This window comes from Dreissena polymorpha, chromosome 9 (assembly GCF_020536995.1).
Source record: "Dreissena polymorpha isolate Duluth1 chromosome 9, UMN_Dpol_1.0, whole genome shotgun sequence".
Taxonomy (NCBI): Eukaryota; Metazoa; Mollusca; class Bivalvia; order Myida; family Dreissenidae; genus Dreissena; species Dreissena polymorpha.
This window is the reverse complement of record NC_068363.1, coordinates 100,697,248-100,720,922: the sequence shown is the minus strand read 5'-3', so window position 1 is coordinate 100,720,922 and position 23,675 is coordinate 100,697,248. Positions and strand designations below refer to the sequence as shown.

The 23,675-nt window shown below is 36.9% G+C and overlaps 1 protein-coding gene across 1 annotated transcript in view; it reads right to left on the bottom strand.

The window, feature by feature from the left end:
- Window positions 1-14,430: 14,430 nt before the first annotated feature.
- LOC127845052 (semaphorin-5B-like) overlaps window positions 14,431-23,675 on the bottom strand; it is a 95,407-nt gene continuing 86,162 nt past the window's right edge. The window contains exons 9-18 of the mRNA XM_052375676.1: window positions 23,428-23,604; window positions 22,863-23,024; window positions 22,287-22,448; window positions 21,706-21,867; window positions 21,127-21,288; window positions 20,547-20,708; window positions 20,141-20,271; window positions 17,577-17,673; window positions 15,781-15,945; window positions 14,431-14,880 (exon numbers count right to left, since the gene is read on the bottom strand). Of these exons, the coding sequence (XP_052231636.1) occupies window positions 14,618-14,880; window positions 15,781-15,945; window positions 17,577-17,673; window positions 20,141-20,271; window positions 20,547-20,708; window positions 21,127-21,288; window positions 21,706-21,867; window positions 22,287-22,448; window positions 22,863-23,024; window positions 23,428-23,604 (1,643 nt within the window). The 3' untranslated portion in view covers window positions 14,431-14,617. The remainder of the gene's footprint in view (window positions 14,881-15,780; window positions 15,946-17,576; window positions 17,674-20,140; window positions 20,272-20,546; window positions 20,709-21,126; window positions 21,289-21,705; window positions 21,868-22,286; window positions 22,449-22,862; window positions 23,025-23,427; window positions 23,605-23,675) is intronic.

Here is a 23,675-nt window from a genome sequence, read left to right as displayed (position 1 = left end):
GCGCTTTTATTACAAATTAATAAAGAACATATTGATTTGTGTTTGGTTGTTTGGTTTTAGCTGCATCTATTATTTTTGTACATATACATAAAAACCCGTACCTTTGTTTTTTTATAACAAAAACATTTTTTTTATAGATTTAATACTGTTGTTTATCAATAAATGCAGCGTTCCATTCAGAGAAAAACACTTAACGAACTAGATTCTCTTTTGTATAATAGAACAAGTTTGATAACTGCATTGACCAAATTTTGATGAAACTAAGGTCATTCAGACTAAATCCCATACTCATGAAAAATGCACAAGTGTTAATTTTGTTTTATTCAGTTTACGCTAATTATAACCCATAATGTTCGCACCTTCTCTAATTGGCGCCGATAAAGGTAAGATTGTTATCAGTTTGACCGTGATTGTAATGGAAAAAACTAATTGGCAATTGGCTTCGTTGTTTAAAACACTGATTAACGGTTATTCAGTCCCACTTATCCTCTAATCATAACAAAGAACGTGTCAATGACAAAAAATAACAAGATGTGTTTGTGAAACACAATGTCCCCCTATATGACGCTTGACCTTGTAGGATGACCTTGACCCTTCACAACTCAAAATGTGCAGCTCCATGAGATACACATGCATTTCAAATATAGAATTGCTAGCTTCAATATTGCAGAAGTGACATTACATGAGCAATTTTGACTCATATATTTGACCTTGAAGGATGACCTTTACCTTTCACCACTCAAAATGTGCAGCTCTATGAGATACACATGCACATGCCAAATTTCAAGTTGTTATCTTCAATATTGCGAAAGTATTCATAAAATTAGCTATTTGGGCCACTATATTTGACCTCTGACCTTGGAGGATGACCTTGACCTTTCACCACTCAAAATGTGCAGCTCCATGAGATACAAATGCATGCCAAATATCAAGTTGCTATCTTCAATATTGCAAAAGTACTCATAAAATGAGCGATTTTGGCCACATATATTTGACATCTGACCTTGAAGGATGACCTTGACCTTGACCTTTCACCACCCAAAATGTGCAGCTCCATGAGATACACATGCATGCCAAATATCAAGTTGCTTTCTTGAATATTGTAATACTGCAAAAGTGTACATTAAATGAGCGATTTTGACCCATATTTGACCTTTGACCTTGAAGGATGACCTTGACCTTTCACCACTCAAAATGTACAGCTCCATGAGATACATATGCATGCCAAATATCAAGTTGCTATCTTCAATATTGCAAAAGTTATTGCAAATGTTAAAGTTGGCGCAAACCAACCAACCAACCAACAGACCAACAGACAGGGCAAAAACAATATGTCCCCCACTACTATAGTGGGGGACATAAAAAGGGACAGTTACTATCACCTGAAATAACAGACTTGTTAATTGGCATATGCCAATCAAAGCCCACCTCCTGCAAGTGACTACCAAGTGTCACCCCTCTTTCCCCAGCACGATTTTTTCGCAACCGCGTATTACATGTATTACAAACATATCGGACCAAAACCAGAAATGGACGAATTTAAGTGCTGACGAAATAGTAATTTTTTAAAAAGGACGAAATTTCGTGCTGACGAAAACAAATGGTTTCACAGTATATATCAACATAAAAACTAGAAATGTGTAACGTTTGTGTAGTAAATCAAAGACCATAATTCTGGCCAAACTGCTCTCAGCCAAAATTCGTTCGTTTACGATCATATACTCATTACATTAATTGCGCTGAGAAAGATTGAGCGAGATTCATATAGCTGTATACATAAAATGGAAAACAAGCGCTTGTGGAGGCGCTTGTTTAATAAAGTTATTCAATTTTACCATATTGAGCGAAACGTTATTCTCTATCGTCAAAACCGGTATTATATACTTAATTAGCAATTTTGCCATTTCAACGCGGTAATATTTAAGTCGCTGTTTGAAACCGAACATAATTGTGAATAAAGTGAATGAGTAGCGTAGGTATAACGGAATGGATGGCCGCAGATTGACTAAAATCATATGCCGAAGTGCTGCAGCCACATGATAACCTGTAGTTGCACTTGGGTACCTCAAAATGTTGGTGTTTCTATACAATACACGAGTAAGGGCCATTATAAGAATAACAGCAATTGTAAGTGTCGTGTGTTGGTGAAAAAGGCGTTGCTTCTAAGGTCGATATACTTTAAAGACTTAAAGTAACAATCACGCTAAAAAATATCGAATATTTCGTTAAATAAAGCTAACCCATAAAAAAATCAATGTTCCTTTTAGCAAAATGCAAAATTTCAACGTTAGATGTTGTCTGGTAGAATTGATTTAACGAGATACAAAATGCTCGTTTTTATTTTTTTGTGGCAACAAATAATTCCATTTATATCTCCCGTGAAATATCCGAACATTTACGGGCGAACACGAGATTGAATACGGTAAGCGTCGGAAGCATGCCGTGGCTCTCATGAATAATCATTCTGTAAAATCAAAATGAATTTTGGGTAACTGGAACTTAGCGAATGCGAAAATGGCTTGTATAAATTATGCAAATGAACGCAACCCGAATGTATCCGATCCTGACTCAAAAGCGAAAGTAGATTACATCGTGGAACGATATTTAGATATTTAGATGCTTAAAACTTGCGGAATGCTTGTAATATAACGTTTTTACATAAATGTTACTTGTTTTTAGGGTCTTCCTATTGTACATGTAATTAACCATCGTATGGTACTACTTGTTGTCGAATGTTTTTATATAGCATAATACAGTAGCCGTATGTATTGGTGAGCGTGATAGTGACTTTAATGAACAGCGTCAGTAAATATGGGAGCATTTATTGTCCGCTATTGGTTGAGTTTTTTTTACACAAATAGCATGTGCAGACAATCTTGTCGTACGGATACATATTTTGTTTGATCTGTGCTGTTATGCCTAATAAAGATGGAAAGTGTTGAACATAAAATAAACAATGCAACAGTTATTTAAATGAGAAGTTGTTTCTCGCATCTTGAATAACCTTGCATCGTTTATTTTCGTCATCGCATCTTTATCTAGCTACCATGCATCGTGATTTTACACATTCAACATTTGGGTAACAAAAAAGATAACTATGCAGTTTTACTAAAACAACAATTAAGTGCTAGTTTGCGAAACAACAAAATGAAACATTTCCTACTGTGCCATCTTTGTTTTACAATGATTTGGCTGAGGATCAAGCTAAGCACATATTAATTTGTCGAGATTTAAAATGTTCACATTTAGAAGGCGCAAAGAAAACAAGATGTGAAGGAACGATTGTACGATGAGTAATTACGAAATTACCGCAAAACGCTGTGTTGTTTTTCAAAGAAAAATCGTGTCGTTTCTTCATATTTGAATTTGGTCATTGAAGTTCGAAAATTCGAGAAAGAATGAGGACACGAATGTTTTCAAAGCCTTAATGGCTAAAAACGGCTATTGTAATTTGCTAAGTCTTTATATTGCAGTAGCAGAAAGGGTTTCAGTATTGTTAGCAATTACGAATCGTATGTCATTTTAGTATTATTAAGTCGTATTTAAAAGTAGTAATATTCTTCTATAGTTCTATGTCACAACGCACTTTTTGCGTGTCCCATCAGATGACGTCGCATATAATCTAAATCTGGTAACCACACTCTTCGTTAGTTCTCCCTGCGATTACGTCGACAATGAAAAGGATGCAGTCAAAACATACTGCATGCATTTTCCATGCGATGAATAACAGACTGTACGGATACGCTAACATGCACTTAGAAATTTTATGAAGCGAAGATATAACTGTTTACCGGTAGTGGTCACCACTTTCTTTGTGAGTTTTTCATGCAACATCACAGACTCTCCGGATATGGTCAACGGCAATAAGTAAGTTTACCAAGCGATGACATGTGAACTACGTCCTTTTTGAGTTTTCAAGGCAATGACGTAACAGACGAACCGTGTGAGTATTACAGGCGATGAGTCACATTTGAAACGAATGTGGTCAGCACGTGATTCAAAGTCATGCCGGCTAACTATTATATTTAGACTCTGAAATTTCCTTGTATAAATCCTTGTAAGAACATTCGTTGACACAAAAACTAATGGAGTTAAAGATATAAATGCTATCGAGTATTAAAAAACACAGTTTAGTATAATATATTGCATATTAGTATTTAACATGCGTTCAAAAGGTTGTCAATATGATTGGTGTTGGCTGTTATTAATTTAAGAATGTAAATATACAGTAAGGCACACGCACCTCAAAGTTCTGAAATCGTATACCTAGCAAGAAAGATATATGGGTTCAATATTGTTTCACTTACGGGAAACATATTTGCAAACCATATTGGTCCCTTTTGTGGCTTTCAGATTGGCTGCTTATATACATTATAGTTTTCCATTTCCTTGGTACAAGCAAATACAATAACTATTTACGAAGCGCATTGAATGTACATCTCTCCCGACATGACGAAATTCTCCAACATATTGACACAATTAAAACATTGACATCGATAAAATATAAAAGTTAAAAAGATAAAATAACATATTGTGTTACATGTTCTTTGCGTTTTGTATTATTAATGTGAACTATTAGTTACACTGTTAGTAACTGATGGTGTATGAGATATGCACCCTCAGTAATTTCATACCATACGAGAGCGAAGCGAACCATACACAATCATTCACTAACTGTGTAACGATTATATCTCAACCGACTACTCGATTACTCGGGTTGCATTGAAATTACTTGGGGTGTAAGGAACATGCACCATGGGCACGTGGCCACTCTAAGCCAATCGGATTAGGTCATTTTTGTAGGTGGTGAGATATATATGAGTTCTTCTTAAACAATGCGGTAATGCGGTAATGCACCTATTTATCTCAAGGAGAAGCTAACATTTACCGACAAGACGATTATATTATTTAGGCGCAAGAATCCATTATGCTGACAATATTTTATGGGTAATTAACCATATCATATTGTCGAAAGATCGCTCCAACATTGGGGATCAAACCCAAGACCTTCCCAACGCTAAGCTGGAACACTATCTATCACGAAACGGCGAAGATAATATAGGATACTCCATTTGAACTCGCTCAAACTTTCACACAAGACTTACTTTAATGTGTATATGATCGTACACGAATTCCCTGTGGCTGCGCAGGTAAGGCTTAATCATGGTCAGTTGATTTGTTTTCATACTATTAATATATAGTACAAGATAAGTATTGATGCAAAGAATCAAAGGGCGTCGGGAATTTCAGTGTAAAAGGCACTCAATGAAGTTACATGGAGCGATTTTTTTTCTACTGTAAATATTAATATATTGGCCGATTATTTTAATCAAAATAGAAAAAAGGATACTGGTATAACCATTATCTATTATTGTGTGTTATAACTCCCAAATACCCATTATTTATGATGTTGTGTTATAACCCCCAAATAACCATTATCTATGATTATGTGTTGTAACCCCCAAATATTTCATAGTTCATTTTTATTTACATTGGTTTCCTTTTTTACTGGCATCCGCGTGCAGTTTTCAATAATAAAACAGAACTGTGTAGGTTTTAAAAAATCTGCTTCATCTTGTAAGCGTAATTTCATATTTTTCTCAACTTCAAGGGGAGATGATTCTGAACTTATTCTTACGTTGCTCATTAACGATAGGGGTTGAGTACTCATTGATATGAAAACACTGTAAAAGATTGAAAACAACATTGAATGAAAACTGTAAATTGCATAAAGAAGCTGCATTTCACAATTCTCTGAAATTCAGTAAAAGATCATAATTGATTTATTGCTCATCATATTCATCATTTTCAATAGGGTTCGAGTGATACTGATATAAAACACTTAACAAGTTTGGAAAGATTCAGACGAAAGTTGTGAAATCTTTTAAACAAGTGGAAATTGTTAATTTTGTCAAATTTAATAGAAAAAAATCTTTACTTATTGTCCCGATGTTTCTCATTGTAAATGAGGTAAAAATGCCCATTGATATGAAGACACCGTAAGATTGGAAAGAATCTGATGAAAAATGTTGACATTATCACCTAACCAAGAAGTTTTTCACTTTAATTTTTAAATAAAAAGAGACATAATTCTGGACTTATGGTCCGATATTGCTCATATAGAGTTTGGGTTGGGTCCTCATTGATAAAAAACCTCTGAAAGTTTGAGAACAATCGGATGAAAATGTTGGACTTTGAACAACGATTTCAAAATTTCTCAAATTCTAAGGAAGATAATTATGGACGTAATGGTCGGATAATGCTAAAGGGCCCATACCACCTGGATAGTTTTACGTGTCGCGCTTCGTGCTCTATATGTGGTTCTTAAAAAAAAAACAACTCCGAGGAGTGCTTGACTCTAGAGAAACGGGTTGCTGGGACACAGCTCCTCCTTGATAAGCGGCTGCTTCGTTTATCGCAACTGATTGTTACAATCAATAATACGTGTCGCGCTTCGCGCTCTATATGTTGTAGGAAAAGTAACTAGGGCCTATTATAGACAACCATAAAAATACATGGATAATAGATGTGTTGTTTGCATTTATTTGTTAATATAAAAGCACGTGTATTTTTTTTATAAGATATTTAAGTGATTTAAGAAATTTTAATTAACGTTATCACCACGCGGCATCCATTAATTTTAATATAAATGTCCAATTGTAGTAAAATGGATTTTAAAATGTCTACATAAAATAAAGCTTTATTATATTTATCAACCTGACTGATAAAAAGGTCAACCGCCGAACTGTTACGTTCGTGCCGGAACCCGGGATTGAACCGGAGCCTTTAGATTATTGTTTCGTAAACAAATTCAGTCTAACGCTCTCCCAACTGAGCTATTCCTGCTGACACCATTTATGTCCTGCTATTTGGTGAAGTTGTGTATAGCGATCGTTATTATATGTCTATTAATAACCTAATACATTGTACGTTTTCGTACCACTACGCCTTCCAACTTGCTTGCGCGATAGGTCGTCAAATATCGTATTACATTGATTCTCCACCAAATAAGCAAATTAGAAAACACAAAATAAATATATTTTGATTATTTTTTTGTTTTTATACACAACCAGAAAGTTTCGCATATTTGCCCAGTCCCTGTCATCTTTTCCCTGTGATCAGTTGTGGATCAGTTATTAATTAAAACAATAAGCTTTGCATTATTGGCAATAAATGTTGTAACAAAATGTAAAAAGGCACAAATGCAGTACTTATTTACACTAATTTACACAAAAATCACCACTTTGTAAGATATTCTTAAAACAAAAATATATACATTGATCCGTAAAATAACTTCTCCTCCCATAAGCGAAAAAAAATGCATTGCATACTTGTCGCCGCTCTCCAGAGCGACGCCAATCATTTTTTTAACCTCTCATTAATAGCGTGATAATACAATTTAGAAAACGCATGCAAAAGCAGAACGTTACGCATCGGCATAACCATAAGATCGTTATCATATGAATTTAAGATGCAATCTTGGAATATGATATCAACATTTCACATTTCATAATATGTCCTTGTTCAATATATTAGTCATCCATTGTCTCCATACAAGCATCACGGAGATACTTGCTTTTGTTTCATACATTCGTTTGCGATAATGTTGGCTACAATATTTGCTTATACATCTTCATGTTCGTGTTACATAGGCTTAAGCCGTAAAGTTTCAAAATTAGACAGCTTTTCAACGAACTGTGCTATTCTTAAGATGTATCGGACGTGCTCATATACTATACTCGCGATTCATACACTTATATTTAAGTGAATACATGCCGTATAGTTAAAAGCCTTTCTCATGAAAACAAACACTGAATATTGCGTGTTTTCACTCTTTGGTAAGTTTAAACTGTAGCATCTTACAGTCACTTTGTGACTGTTTCTTATATATGAATTGTCGTGGATATGTATGCATAATTAAAGCAATAATACGTACGTTTACAATACAATGTGTACGTTTAAACATCATACTTGTCGGTTTGTGTCTATTTTTATGCCCCCCTTCGAAGAAGAGGGGGTATATTGCTTTGCTCATGTCGGTCTGTCGGTCGGTCTGTCGGTCCGTCCACCAGGTGGTTGTCAGATGATAACTCAAGAACGTTTGGGCCTAGGATCATGAAACTTCATAGGTACATTGATCATGACTCGCAGATGACCCTATTGATTTTGAGGTCACTAGGTCAAAGGTCAATGTCACGGTGACCCGAAATAGTAAAATAGTTTTTGGATGATAACTCAAGAATGCATATGCGGCCAACAGGGCGAACTCTGAACAATATAACTGACGCAACTGGTCTGTAATCCTAAATCTATAATTATCAGTCCAATGAAACATCATCCTTTGAGTAAAATAAAGTGGATCAGTAAAAAAATTATCAGAATATGACTTTTTTGTATATTTTGTATATTAAATATTGTGTTAATGTTTAATTTTGTTGATAAATATAAATATAAGCAGGATAGGGGAGGTAATACACTATTAGATCTTTCTTATATACAGGGGAAACAAATGCAATAAGTTAAAATTTTATGTTTATTGAATAGATGATATCGACCCCCCCATTTTTTTTTAAACATCATGAAATAAATTACCACACCCCACATTAAACCCCCCTCTCACCCCCACTTACTTACCCCCCCACCCCCCTACCCCCCCACCACCCCCTACCCCCCACCACCCCCTACCCCCCACCACCCTTTTTTTTTTAAACATCTAATAAATAACCCCACCCCACATTATACCCCCCTCTCACTCCCCCCTACCCCCCCTACCCCCCACCCCCCATTTTTTTTAAGCATCTAATTAATTACCCCACCCACATTATATCCCCTCTCAATCCCCCCTACCGCCTCCCTACCCCCACCCACCGGCCCCCCATTTTTTTTAAACATCTAATAAATTACCCCACCCCACATTATTACCCCCTCTCACCCCACCACCCCTACCCCCCACCCCCCCAATTTTTTTAAGCATCTATAAATTACCCCACCCCACATTATTACCACCCCTCTCACCCCCCACCACCCCCCTACCCCCCCCACCCCCCCCAACCCCCCATTTTTTTTTAAACATCTTATAAATTACCACAACCCAACATTATAATCCCCCTCTCACCCCCCTACCCCCCACCACCCCCTACCCTCCCCAACCCTACCCCCCCAATTTTTTAAACATCTAATAATTACCAACACCCCACATGTGACCCCCCTCATCAACGTCCCCCTACCCCCATTCCCCCCCCCTACCCTCCCACCCAACCCCGCTCAATTTTTTTTAAACATCTAAAAAATTACCACAACACCCACATTATACCCCCTTCTCACCCCCTACCCCCCCCTACCCCCCCACCCCCCATCCCCCCTACCCCATTTTTTTAAACTCTAATAAATTAACCCACCCACATTATTACCCCCTCTTACCCCCCCACCCCCCCTACCCCTCCCACCCCCCAATTTTTTTTTAAACATCTTATAAATTACCACACCCCACATTATACCCCCCCTCACCCCCCCCCCACCCCCCACCCCCCTACTCCCCCCACCCCCCCCCCCCCCCCATTTTTTTTTAAACATCTAATAAATTACCACACCCCACATTATACCTCCCTCTCACTCCCCCCCCCGACCCCCCCTACCCCCCCACCCCCCCAACCCCCCCCAATTTTTTTAAACATCTAATAAATTACCCCACCCCACATTATAACCCCATCTCACCCCCCTACCCCCCCACTCCCCAACCCCCCACCCCACCCCCCCCCCAATTTTTGTTTTTTAAACATCTTATAATTACCACACTCTACATTATACCCCCCTCTCACCCCCCTAACCCCCACCCCCCCCCCCCCCCCCCAACCCCCCACCCTCCCATTTTTTTTAAACATCTACTAAATTACCACACCCCACATGATACCCCCCACTCACTCCCCCCTCCCCCCCGCCCCCCAATTTTTTTTAAACATCTAATAAATAACCCCACCCCACATTATTACCCCCTCTCACCCCCCACCCCCCTTCCCCCCCACCCCACCAATTTTTTTTTGTTTAAACATCTTTTAAATTACACCACCCCACATAATACCCCCTCTCACTCCCCCTTGATCATGACTGGCAGATGACCCCTATTGATTTTGAGGTCACTAGGTCAAAGGTCAAGGTCACAGTGATTCGAAATAGTACAATGGTTTCCGGATGATAACTTACATTAGGTCAAAGGTCAAGGTCACAGTGACAAAAACGTATTCACACAATGGCTGCCACTACAACTGACAGCCCATATTGGGGGAATGCATGTTTTACAAACAGCCCTTGTTCAAACATATTTCAAACACAGGCGTCAGAGTAAATTTAACTGTATTGATATAATATTTACTGTCATTGTGCCAAGTTGTCATTAGTTGTTGCTTATATTGGATTAAAAAAATATGATACATTATGATATGAGATGTATTTTTTGGGCGCTAATTATGAAGTGGTTTGGCCCTCGATGCGTCCGCAAGCATTATCATAGTTCATGGCTATAAGACTTTTAGTAACTTAGGTTCCACTTAAGGTGATTGAAACAGATCAGCAGGTCCGTGTTTGCGTGCTTAAAGGTACATAATTTCCGACAGAACGTTTGAAGCTTTTCTTATCTGAGTAGACCACACAACTTGAAGAATCTTTGCAGAATAAGCGTAAACAACGAATTGAATTTTAAAGACATGGTTACACATTTGACTCCATTATATGTATTGCGGTTTATTACGAGCACATGCTGTGTGCGTCGTGTGGTGTGTGATGAGCGGTGTGCGCCATATGTCGTCAACTTGCTCGTTGCTTCTCTTTAGGCCATATCGTTCTCCAATATTGATATAAATTAGTAAGAATGTTAAATGGAACATAAATACGCCGAGTTTAAATCTGAGTCATAGGCATCCGAAAACCATATCGCCAAGTCAAATCTAAGAAAAAAACTTTTAACCACTCTAAACGCAACCTCAATCTCGATAAAGCATAATCAGAATAATTATCTTAACAATATATAAGCTGATTTCAAATATTTGCCATGTGCGTTTCAGAACTAAGTCACGTGGTCAAATATTTGAATAACCTTGTTACACAAATACTCTTATGACTAAATCCTGATTAAACTTTTTCGAAATATGAATCGTCACATTAGTTAACCTTAGTTTAAATCTGGCTTACGTGTGTCCAAACACATTTACCTGGTAAAATATTTTCTACAACTTTTTACTACTCTAGATTTCGATTACAGATTGTCAAACTTTTGACCCTGACAACATATTAAACATATAATCTTAAAAAAAAACTTTTATTCAATATTAATGACACTTAGTACGAATGTTAATATTTCCAATATCGCAGTTCGAATCTGGGTCAAGTGTGTCTAAAACCAAGGTTATAGGGTCAAATCTTCAAAAAGTATCACGATCTCTCGAGGGGCAACATTTATGATTCAAGCTTGTAGTAACTTGGTAAGAATATAAATCTTGACACTATTCAGACCAAGTTTGAATCTTGGTAAGTGCGTCCAAAAAGTAAGATATCAAGTCAAAACTTAAGCAAAAGACATTTAAAATAACATAGGCCACATTAAGGACTTATTTAGACATTTTTAATTTGAATTGATCAAATTTGGTCATAATGTTTTTCTTGACAACATTCAAACCATGGTTAAATCCTATATTGAGATTGTTCATACCTTTTATTGTATGCTTTCCCGTGGTTTAAAAGGAATTATCAGTGAAATAAAATTATTGATATTTCGACAAAGTTTCATCGCACTGTCGCATTGTCGCCATCGTACTATCGAACTGTCGCCATCGTATTGTCGATACGATTCGCTTTCACGGGATCTCCGGTTAGCGCAGTGGTTTATTCAAACACCTCTCACCTCGGCAACCCGGGTTAATTGCTTTCTCCTTGCGCATGTGAAATAGGTTAATGGTCACAATAACGGACAGGTGGTGGTTTCCACCAGGTACTCCGGATTATCTCCCATGACAGAATATCGCGTCAACATTGCAAGTGTTATTTAAAATTCGTCCTAATTTTCTTGCGTCTATTAAGTTGATTAGGTAAAAGTGCTGGAGCATGGGACACACTCCGTGTCCTCACATAATGCAGTCTTATCACTAACACGAATGCAAATAAAAACAATTAGACGTTACGAAGACTACAGTTTCGTTTTGTGTACTCATGATTAAAGGTACAACTTGACGCATGTCACGTTATGAATCTACAAGTTGTGTAGAGTTATATATAACACATTTTTATAAAGCATCAATTAATATTACATTTCCATCATCGTCATCGCCATTTTGAAACGACATGAAACTAAACATTGTTTAACAATGCAGAGAGATGGAAGATACTTCAAGGCATTGCAATCTGATAGATTATGGTAAGTTATGAAATAAGATGCAATGTTGGAATGATAAGTTCTGCATACTTTGACGTATAGGCTTTCATATTATATGTAGCTACATACATACGTACGTAGACAGACAGACAGACAGACAGACGGACGGACGGACGGACGGACGGACGGACGGACGGACGGACGGACGGACGGACGGACAGACAGACGGACGGACGGACATACATACATACATACATACATACATACATACATACATACATACATACATACATACATACATACATACATACATACATACATACATACATACATACATACATACATACATACATACATACATACATACATACATACATACATACATACATACATACATACATACATACATACATACATACATACATACATACATACATACATACAGACAGACAGACAGACAGACAGACAGACAGACAGACAGACAGACAGACAGACAGACAGACAGACAGACAGACAGACAGACAGACAGACAGACAGACAGACAGACAGACAGACAGACAGACAGACAGACAGACAGACAGACAGACAGACAGACCGACAGACAGACAGACAGACAGACAGACAGACGACGACAGACAGACAGACAGACAGACAGACAGACAGACAGACAGGACAGACAGCAAGACAGACAGACAGACCAGACAGACAGACAGACAGCATACAGACAAACATACAGACAGACATACATACATACATACATACATACATACATACATACATACATACATACATACATACATACATACATACATACATAAATACATACATACATACATACATACATAACATACATACATACATACATACATACATACATACATACATACATACATACATACATACATACATACTACATACATACATACATACATACATACATACATACATACATACATACATACATACATACATACATACATACATACATACATACATACCATACATACAGACATACATACAGACAGACATACAGACAGACAGACAGACAGACAGACCAGACAGACAGACAGACAGACAGACAGACAGACAGACAGACAGACAGACAGACAGACAGACAGACAGACAGACAGACAGACAGACAGACAGACAGACAGACAGACAGACAGACAAACATACAGACAGACAGACAGACAGACAGACAGACAGACAGACAGACAGACATGCATACATACAAACATACAGACATACAGACATACATACATACATACATTCAGACACACTTGACCCATATTGGAAATCAGACAGTCAGACAGACAGACAGACAGACAGACAGACAGACAGACAGACAGACAGACAGACAGACAGACAGACAGACAGACAGACAGACAAGCAGACAAACAGATAGACAGACAGATTGACAGACATACGGACGGACGGACTGACGGACAGACAGACAGACAGACACATTTACACGTACACACAAACAGACACATAGATAAACAGTCAGACAGATAGACAGACAGAAAGGCAGAAAGACAGACAGACAGTCAGACGGACAGACAGACAGACAGACCGTTAGAAAGACAGACAGACCGACAGACAGATTGACAGACAGACGGACGTACAGACAGACAGACAGACAGATGGATAGATAGACAGACAGACAGACAAACATACAGACAGACAGACAAACAAACAGACAGACAGACAGACAGACAGACAAACGGACAGACAGACAGACAGACAAACATACATACAGACAGACACTCACACGTACACACACAAATAGACAGACACACAGACAGACACACAGACAGACAGACACTCAGACAGACGATCAGACAGACACACACACACACACAGACACACACACAGACAGACAGACACACAGACATCAGCCAATCAACAAACAAACGTGTTATATGCAACCATAAGTGATTTTGGAAATCTGTTTGTAAATCGCAATGGTTTTACTTACCCGGGCTGCATTGTTGAAAACTAAACTCAAAATATGTGATAATATGCAACTATTTTAGATAATTCGACTTTAAAAGACGTACACGAAAACATTTGTAAATGTCGGTACTTTATTTTTCTGCAGTCCATGAAGAAACAACAAGCTCGTGAGAGTGCCTCAAATAACAACAACAGTTGTTTTTACACGTATGCTGATTATCTATTTTGTCCATATGAAATAGGTTGCCAATGGTTGTGTAAATGAATATTCTACATATGTTAACTATGCTACCGTTTTTATCACACACGTTTAAACATTATTGTGCTGGCAGCAATGCCGTACAGAGAGCAATATTTCATAGCTTCGCCATGACCGTATCCTGGTTGGTAAAGGCCGTTTGGGTTGATGTTATTATAACAGTTATTGTACCACCAGCCTCCTTTGTACATCGTTGCGCAATTAGATCCATATCTACGATCAACGTCATGATCATATGTAGTGAAAGCATTGCCGACTGGTTCACCACCAGCCCAACCAATAGTAAATGAGAATGTGGAATCAACTGTAATTAAAACAAAGAATAAACACGTTAAAATATCAGGTATAATTAATTAATCTTATAAATTATTGTGTCATTGATGTACCTGATTAAATATGTACGCTACAATATAAGCAATGTGTTAAGAATGCACTTTCTTAGCTAAACAATAACTGAAGTATTTAGAACGAGTGTGCGCTTATTAGAATAATGAAATGACCTTTTATACATCTGGCGTTATATATATGTCTGACATAACGCTGAATTAAAAAAAACATTGTGTTTACACCGATTTATATACCACAATCTCTGACTTTTTTACATTAGCCAATTAAAACAAAGACACCCAACAGTAAATACAGTTTTATTATCCTGACAAAAGCGGTATTACCCAATTGTAATTTAAACTGTTTGGATTTAAATAAATAATTGCAGTAAATAAAGTACTGCTTTGTTGCATTAAGTTGTTAATTTCTGAACCGAGTGATATTCAGACTTGATATTTTAAATCTCACCATGATTGGTCAAGCTTTTTATAATCCTCAAAGAAACACACACCACAGTCCCTTATGTGCAAGAGGTTAAACGAGAATACATAACCTGAGGAAGTTTCATTTAAATCGTTGCACAATCGAAAACTTATTATCTTAAGATAAAAAAAGCGAAATACATAAGATATTTCAATATCACTGCCTATCTAACAAGCGTTCATATTGTGTGAACTGTTTTGATTTTAGCGGACGGATTTTCGAGAACAACGAGAACCGTTTCGATACTGTAATGTTTTTCATTGAGTTCAGTGCGTTCGTGGCAAAATGGACAGTAACCAGCCTAAGCCATCTTCCTTTGTCATATAATTGATGGGATATAGAGAAGGACAAAAATGAGCTGAGTAAATAATGCAAAAGACAAAAAATCTCTTACCATTATTTGACCTTATACGCGGCCCAGTGTTCAAGGTGTAGTTAGTTCCGGGTTGCAGACTGAAGTTACCATACATATCGTATCCCTTGCTTCTATTTGAATGCAAAATGTCCACTCGGAGTTGATAAGATCCACGCGATGTTATCTCGTGAATGTATTTAAGACCTTGAATTTTAAATAGAAACAGTTCAAACTTACTCACATACTTTACAATTTATAAACTTGGTGAACAATTTTTTATTTTGATTTTGATAGGATTTAATTATATTTTAAATGAAACACAACAATAGTTAGTAAGTTTTGAATCGTCAGTTCGTCGTATTTATTGACTTACATTCCTCAAACCCACAGTTTTTGATGTGGTCAATCTCGTCAGATATTGTCATTCGTCCACATATTAATTGGGTAGCTCAATAACTTCTTCAAACACATTATCGTTAAATCTTTCCTTAATATCTTAATATTAAGAGCAGGTAAATGTTCTGCCAAATACTAGATAAGCAACTTTAACTGCCTTTAAATATATAGAGTACTGTTTGTTTGTGTGCTGGATTATTCGCCTTTTTCAACAGTTCTTTAGTCATACATCTGCGGAAAGTTTACCAACTCACATTCTCCTGGATCAGCTGGTGAGATATTACTAAATGCACATGCCTATACTAGTTACTGACAACTGCACTACTTGACTCGGAGGTAGAGAATACCATAGAAAGGATTTCATGACCAATCACCACATAAGTTTTGTCCGGGACATACCGACTGAGCTAGCCGGTCCGGTTTATAATACTGTATATTTCCATGTAGTTTATATATAATTAGTGTACACTTTCCAAATAATGTTCCCTCTTTCAACCCATTTTTAATGGTCGATCTGTATCTGAAAAACCTAATATTGTGGATATTTTAATATTTAGGGCTGATTTGATGACATAGGTCACATTGCATATTATTATATTCACAAAAAGGCTTTAGCTTGCTTGATAATATATTTGTCAGTGAGACCTATTGTGTGATTGACGTAAGTTATCCTGCGTCATGCGGTGTTTGGTGTCACCTTTAAGCTTTTATCACTGTAGGGACCACATTCCATTCGCTCAATATTGATTAAACTTGGTCAGAATGTTAAGCGTTACAATATCTGTGTCAAGTTCGAAACTGTGATAAGTGGAGTAAACATCTTGATCCCCGTGTTTAATAAACATCTGGAAACTTAATCATGTAACCCAGCCAGAAAAATCCCCGTCCACCATAAGGATCGAACCCGGAACCTCCCGGTTTAGACAGACACTCTACCGCGTCGCTATAAATGCTAGCTGACATAGCAAGGCAGTATAAGTTATCCTTATACCGTACCCTGCTACCCACACCCCCTCCAATTGTGAAATTCTTCCGCGAATTTCCTATTGCCATGTCATCTGTGGGACGTCTGACACACATGGTGGATTTTTTACGTTGGGCGCCATTGTAACCCAGCCAGAAAAATCCCCGTCCATCATGGCGATCGAATCCGGGACCTCCCGGTTCCAAATCAGGCAGACACTCTACCGCGTCGCTATAAAAGCTAGCTCACATAGCAAGGCAGTATAAGTTATCCTTATACCGTACCCTGCTACAATCAAGGCGTTCAAAAGTCAAGTACTTTTAAAAGCAAGCGTAAACATTCAAAGTTACGTTCTGATAAATCATAAGCAGTTTCATTGAGACTTGCGAACATAATCAAGCATTGCTATGAGCGCCATACTAATAAATACTTAACAAACATATTGCTAGATACCATTAATGACATGTACTATTACCGAGCCAGTGTTCTGCGTGAACAAATCCGAAGCCGTTTTCATAGTCATTGAAGTTTCGATAAAAATCTTCACTGCCATTGAACCGCCTTTGAAAGACCTAAAAATATCGAAATTGAGAAATGAGAACAATATACTAAATATAATAAGCATGTTAAATGAATACATTCATTATGTTCTACGACCACGCCTTCAATTATAGCATAATTTAATGGTTAAGATTTACATGCACAGACATGTAAGGAATTTATTTCTTAAATTGAATATTTAATTTTTAACAAGCGTGGATGTCAACTTTCGTTTAATAATTGATTCGTACATCATTGACAGTTAAATGTTGGTTACTTTTAACATCGGGTAATGCCATTGTTATTTTCTCCTTAATGGAATATCAGAAAGTTGAACCATTTACCATATTCACGGTTGTTTGAATGATCACACAATACTCAAGTTAAGTCTTAAGAAATATTGATTCATTCTGAATAAATATTCATAATGAAAAGATCGGTAACTTTGAACGATTTTGTTCAGTTATTATGGTATTTAAATGCATGTTATCACATATATTATATCGCAAAATTATCATTATTGGTATAATTTTCAATAATTACAAGATCACTCAAATAAGTAAATTAAATTTGCTCTATTTTGCCTTTTTTTTCATTTACCTATTAATGCATGTTTTTTTCTATAAATGCAGACGTGCACACACTTTCTACCATTGAACTTGTACATTGAGCTTGTATATTGAGCTTTTCAAGATCGTGCTCGACAAAATGTCATGGTATTAAAAAATTACAGACCGGACAGGCTGTATTATTCCCAAATATGATCTTAGACCTCCGAATAAAAGCTCAAGGTTATGGTAATTAGTCGGTGATACACGCGAGGCGCCGTCTCCTTATGGTGAACATTTGTTGTTAATGCAAAATGGATGATGAGGTTATTATACAGATAAGCTTATCATACCCATAGTAACTTTTGACAAATGAAAGTGAACTTTAAATTTGAGCTCGGGAGACGAATCATACATGCGACAAGTCGTCGTAATATGGTGAAGATATGTGGAAAGATCATTTTTTAAGAACAGTTTATAATTGAACAATGAATAATTTAACAGTCTGAACAAGTTAATGTATGTAAAAATTATACATTTGACCTGCTGTTTTATGCTCTAAACTGATATTTTACCTCTAAGTATGACCCTAAAACCTCGAAGGTGCAACGCTGACTTATGAGCTACGGACATGGTTCGTTCGCACGACATCGCGTCTCGACATGTAGATTATTTGTTGTTTCACATTGCATGATGAATTGTTAAGTATAGGTCGGACGCACGTACTAACAAATGCACACAATAACATAAATTCAATCATCATGACGGCTACATTTAGCTTTCTACAATCGGGCTTGACAATACGCAGATAGGTATGCGAAGCCAACTCATACACCAACTTTCAAATTACACATTGAGATTTCTGCAAGTGGGCATGACAATACCTAGATAGGTATGCGCAGCCCACGTTTACACCAACATTAAAATTTCAAATTATTTTTGCACATCATGGCTATAATGTAGCTTTGAACGCAATACATGAAATACATGTTTTTGAAAGTTTTATCTCTCTAAAAGCAAAACAAAAGTAAAAGTAGAAACATTTTCACATAAACTGATGCCCCCACAACACATGTATGGACCAACCCACCATATATTTTTTAGTGAACAAAAAGAAAATTGGCTATAATTCAATTGGTGGCAGTCAACTCCTTTCTTTATGATCATATACATATTTAAGTTATTCATTTACGAAATTTAAGCGATATCCACTGCACAATATCGGGGCTATATATTCTTATATGCACATAAAGGTCTTCACACTGTGAATGTTAAAATAAGATCCAAAAAGCAGTAAAAAGAAGAGTTGAACAGACAATTTCAAAGAAAATCAGCCACCGTAGTTTTACGAACGTCTGTTAATGGCACGACTCTTCTTAACATGTGTCAATGTCAAAGTACACCTCAATCTTAGTGTGAGTGTTTGAAGTGGGGATTATTTCATGTATAATAAAACTGATACTATCGTTTAACCTCCTCCATTCGAATCAATGTCACAGAACATCTGCATGTTGTGATGAGAGTTTCGTTGATTTTGTATCGATAGTTTAACCGATAATACCAGACACCCTCTTTTATCTGTGTCAATATCACATTTAACGTGTATCATTTTCTGAATTGGTGATATAGTATCTATAATCAAACTGATACTGCCGTCCATGCTCCTCTTTCAGTCTTCATGTCACAGATCACCTGGATCTTGATGTTAATGAGAGGGATGGTGATATTGTATTAATAATTAAACTGATACTACGTCCATCCTCATCCATCAGTCTCCATGTCACAGTACACTTGTATCTAAGGGTGAATGAGAGGGGAGGTGATATTGTATTCATAATTAAACTGATAGTACGTCCATCCTCATCCATCAGTCTCCTTGTCACAGTACACCTGTATCTTGGTCTGAATAAGAGGGTTGGTGATATGGTATTTATAATTAAACTGATACTACCGTCCATCCTCCTCCATCCGTCTCCATGTCACAGTAAACCTGTCTTTTCGTTGAAGTTAGAGGTGTGGTGATGTTGTACACACCACTACGAAGAGCAGCACCACTGCTTAGTAGCTGGGAGCAATCTTTCGCTTAAAGAAATGCAATACAAATGCATCAAAGTTCTTTACCTTAATTAAGTATACTATTCTGCCTCAATTTACTTTGTATTAGATATAGAACTAACTACCCATTGATCAAGCTGATCATATTGTTAATCGGGATATTAAAACATAGCGTTCTTTACTTTTTATAACCTTAAGAAGTTGTTTTTTCGGACATTATATTTACTAAAGCCATTGTTTTCATAATGAATAAATATGATGCCATTAGTTAACAGATTAACACAAACTGAATAAATCATTACGTTGACATTTATCTGTGTAACAGTCGAGTGTTTGCGTCGTTAGACCTGGGCAATCTCTCCCGTCATGTAGCGGCGCGGGATTGTCACATGCTCGAGTCCGTGTCTGGCTACATTGAGATGTACACAAGGACCACGCAGTCCATGAACCCCATTGTCCGTCCACTTGAAACAGTACATTATGTTTGCCGGATGACCTCATGTAAGAACCCATTAGGTACAGGAAATATTATCTGTTGTAATAGCTATACTTCATAATCTTTTGTCATCACGCACATTAAACGGTACCCTTAATAATTGCTATTTATAATTGAACTTGACATCGTGTTGAACTTTTCTTAATTAGTATCAGAGTTTTCTAATTTTCTGAATAGTTTGACTCACATTTAAATATACAATACCTTCGTTATCCATAGTGTTCTTCACATTGTAAAGTGTTATATTAAAACATAGCGATCTTTACTTAGTATAACCCTATGCAATTGATAATTTGGACATTATATTTACTATAACCATTGTTTTCATATTGGATAAATATGTTGTCATCAGTTAACAGAATAACACAAATTGAATAAATCATTACGTTGACAATGGTCTGTGTAACAGTCGTGTGTTTGCATCATTAGGCCTGGGCAATCTCTCCCGTCATTTAGCGGTGCTGGATTGTCACATGCTCGAGTCCGTGTCTGGTTACATTGAGATGTACACAAGGACCACTCAGTCCATGAACCCCAATGTCCGTCCACTTGAAACAGTACATTATGTGTGCCGGATGACCTCATGTAAGAACCCATTACGTACAGAGAATATTATCTGTTGTTATAGCTGGACTTCATCATCTTTGTCATCGCGTACAATAAATGGTACCCTTAATAATTGCTATATATCATTGAACTTGAAATCGTGTTGAACAATTCTAAATTAATATCACAGTTTTCTAATTTTCTGAATAGTTTGACTCACATTTAAATATACTATACCTGCGTTATCCATGGTGTTCATCACATTGCTAAATGTTATATTAAAACATTGCGTTCTTGAAGTTTTATAACCCTTAGCAGTTGTTTCTTCGGACATTATATTTACTATAGCCATTGTTTTCATAGTAAATAAATATGATGCCATTAGTTTACAGAATAACACAAACTGAATAAATGTTTACGTTGACATTGGCCTGTGTAACAGTCGTGTGTTTGCATCGTTAGGCCTGGGCAATCTCTCCCGTCATTTAGCGGTGCGGGATTGTCACATGCTCGAATCCGTGTCTGGTTACAGTGAAATGTACACAAGGACCACGCAGTCCATGAACCCCACTGTCCGTCCACTTGAAACAGTAAATTATGTTTGCCAGATGACCTCATGTAAGAACCCATTAGGTACAGGGAATATGATCTGTTGTAATTAGCTAGACTTCATAATCTTTTGTCATCGAGTACATTAAATGTTACCCTCAATAATTGCTATTTATAATTGAACTTATAATCATATTGAACAATTCTAAATCAATATCAGAATTTTCTAATTTTCTAAATAGTTTAACTCACATTTAAATATACAATTCAAGCGTTATCCATAGTGTTCATCACATTGCTAAATGTTATATTAAAACATAGCGATCTTTACTTTGTATGACCCTATGCAGTTGTTACTTTGGACATTATATTTACTATGGTAATTGTTGTCATATTGAATAAATATGTTGTCATCAGTTAACAGAATACCACAAACTGAATAAATCATTACGTTGACATTGGTCTGTGTAACAGTCGTGTGTTTGCATCGTTAGGCCTTGGCAATCTCTCCCGTCATGTAGCGGTGCGGGATTGTCACATGCTCGAGTCCGTGTCTGGTTACAGTGAGATGTACACAAGGACCACGCAGTCCATGAACCCCACTGTCCGTCCACTTGAAACAGTAAATTAAGTTTGCCAGATGACTTCATGTAAGAACCAATGACGTACAGGGAATATTATCTGTTGTAATAGCTAGACTTCATAATCTTTTGTCATCGCATACATTAAATAGTAACATCAATAATTGCTATTTATAATTGAACTTGAAATCGTGTTGAACAATTCTAAATTAATATCATCAATTTCTAATTTTCTGAATAGTTTGACTCACATTTAAATATACACTACCTGCGTTGTCCATAGTGTTCATAAAATTGTTAATTGGTATATTAAAACAGAGCGATCTTTACTTTGTATAACTTTATGCAGTTGTTACTTTTGAAATTATATTTACTATAGCCAATGTTGTTGTATTGGATAAATATGTTGTCATCAGTTTACGGAAACAAACTGAATAAAACATTACCTTGACATCGGTCCGTGTAACAGCCTTGTGTTTGCATCGTAAGGCCTGGGCAATCTCTCCCGTCATGTAGCGGTGCGGGATTGTCGCATGCTCGAGTCCGTGTCTGGTTACAGTGAGATGTACACAAGGACCACGCAGTCCACGAACCCCACTGTCCGTCCACTTGAAACAGTACATTAAGTTTTCCGGACGACATTATGTAAGAGCCCATTACGTACAGGGATTATTATCTGTTGTAATAGCTATACTTCATAATCTTTCGTCGTCGCGTACATAAAATAGTACCCTCAATAATTGCTATTTATAACTGAACTTGAAATCGTGTTGAACTATTCTAAATTAATATCAGAGTTTTCTAATTTTCTGAATATATTGACTCACATTTAAATATACAATACCTGTGTTGTCCATAGTGTTCATCAAATTGCTAAATGTTATATTAAAACATAGCGATCTTTACTTTGTACAACCCTAAGCAGTTGTTACTTTTGAAATTATATTTACTATAGGAATTGTTTTCATATCGGATAAATATGCTGTCATCAGTTAACAGAATATCACATACTGAATGAATCATTACGTTGACATTGGTCTGTGTAACAGTCGTGTGTTTGCATCGTTAGACCTGGGCAATCTCTCCCGTCATGTAGCGGTGCGGGATCGTCACACGCTCGCGTCCGTGATTTGTTACAGTGAGATGTACACAAGGACCACGCAGTCCATGAACCCCACTGTCCGTCCACTTGAAACAGTACATTATATTTGCCGGATGGCCTAATGTAAGCACCCATTACGTACAGGGAATATTATTTG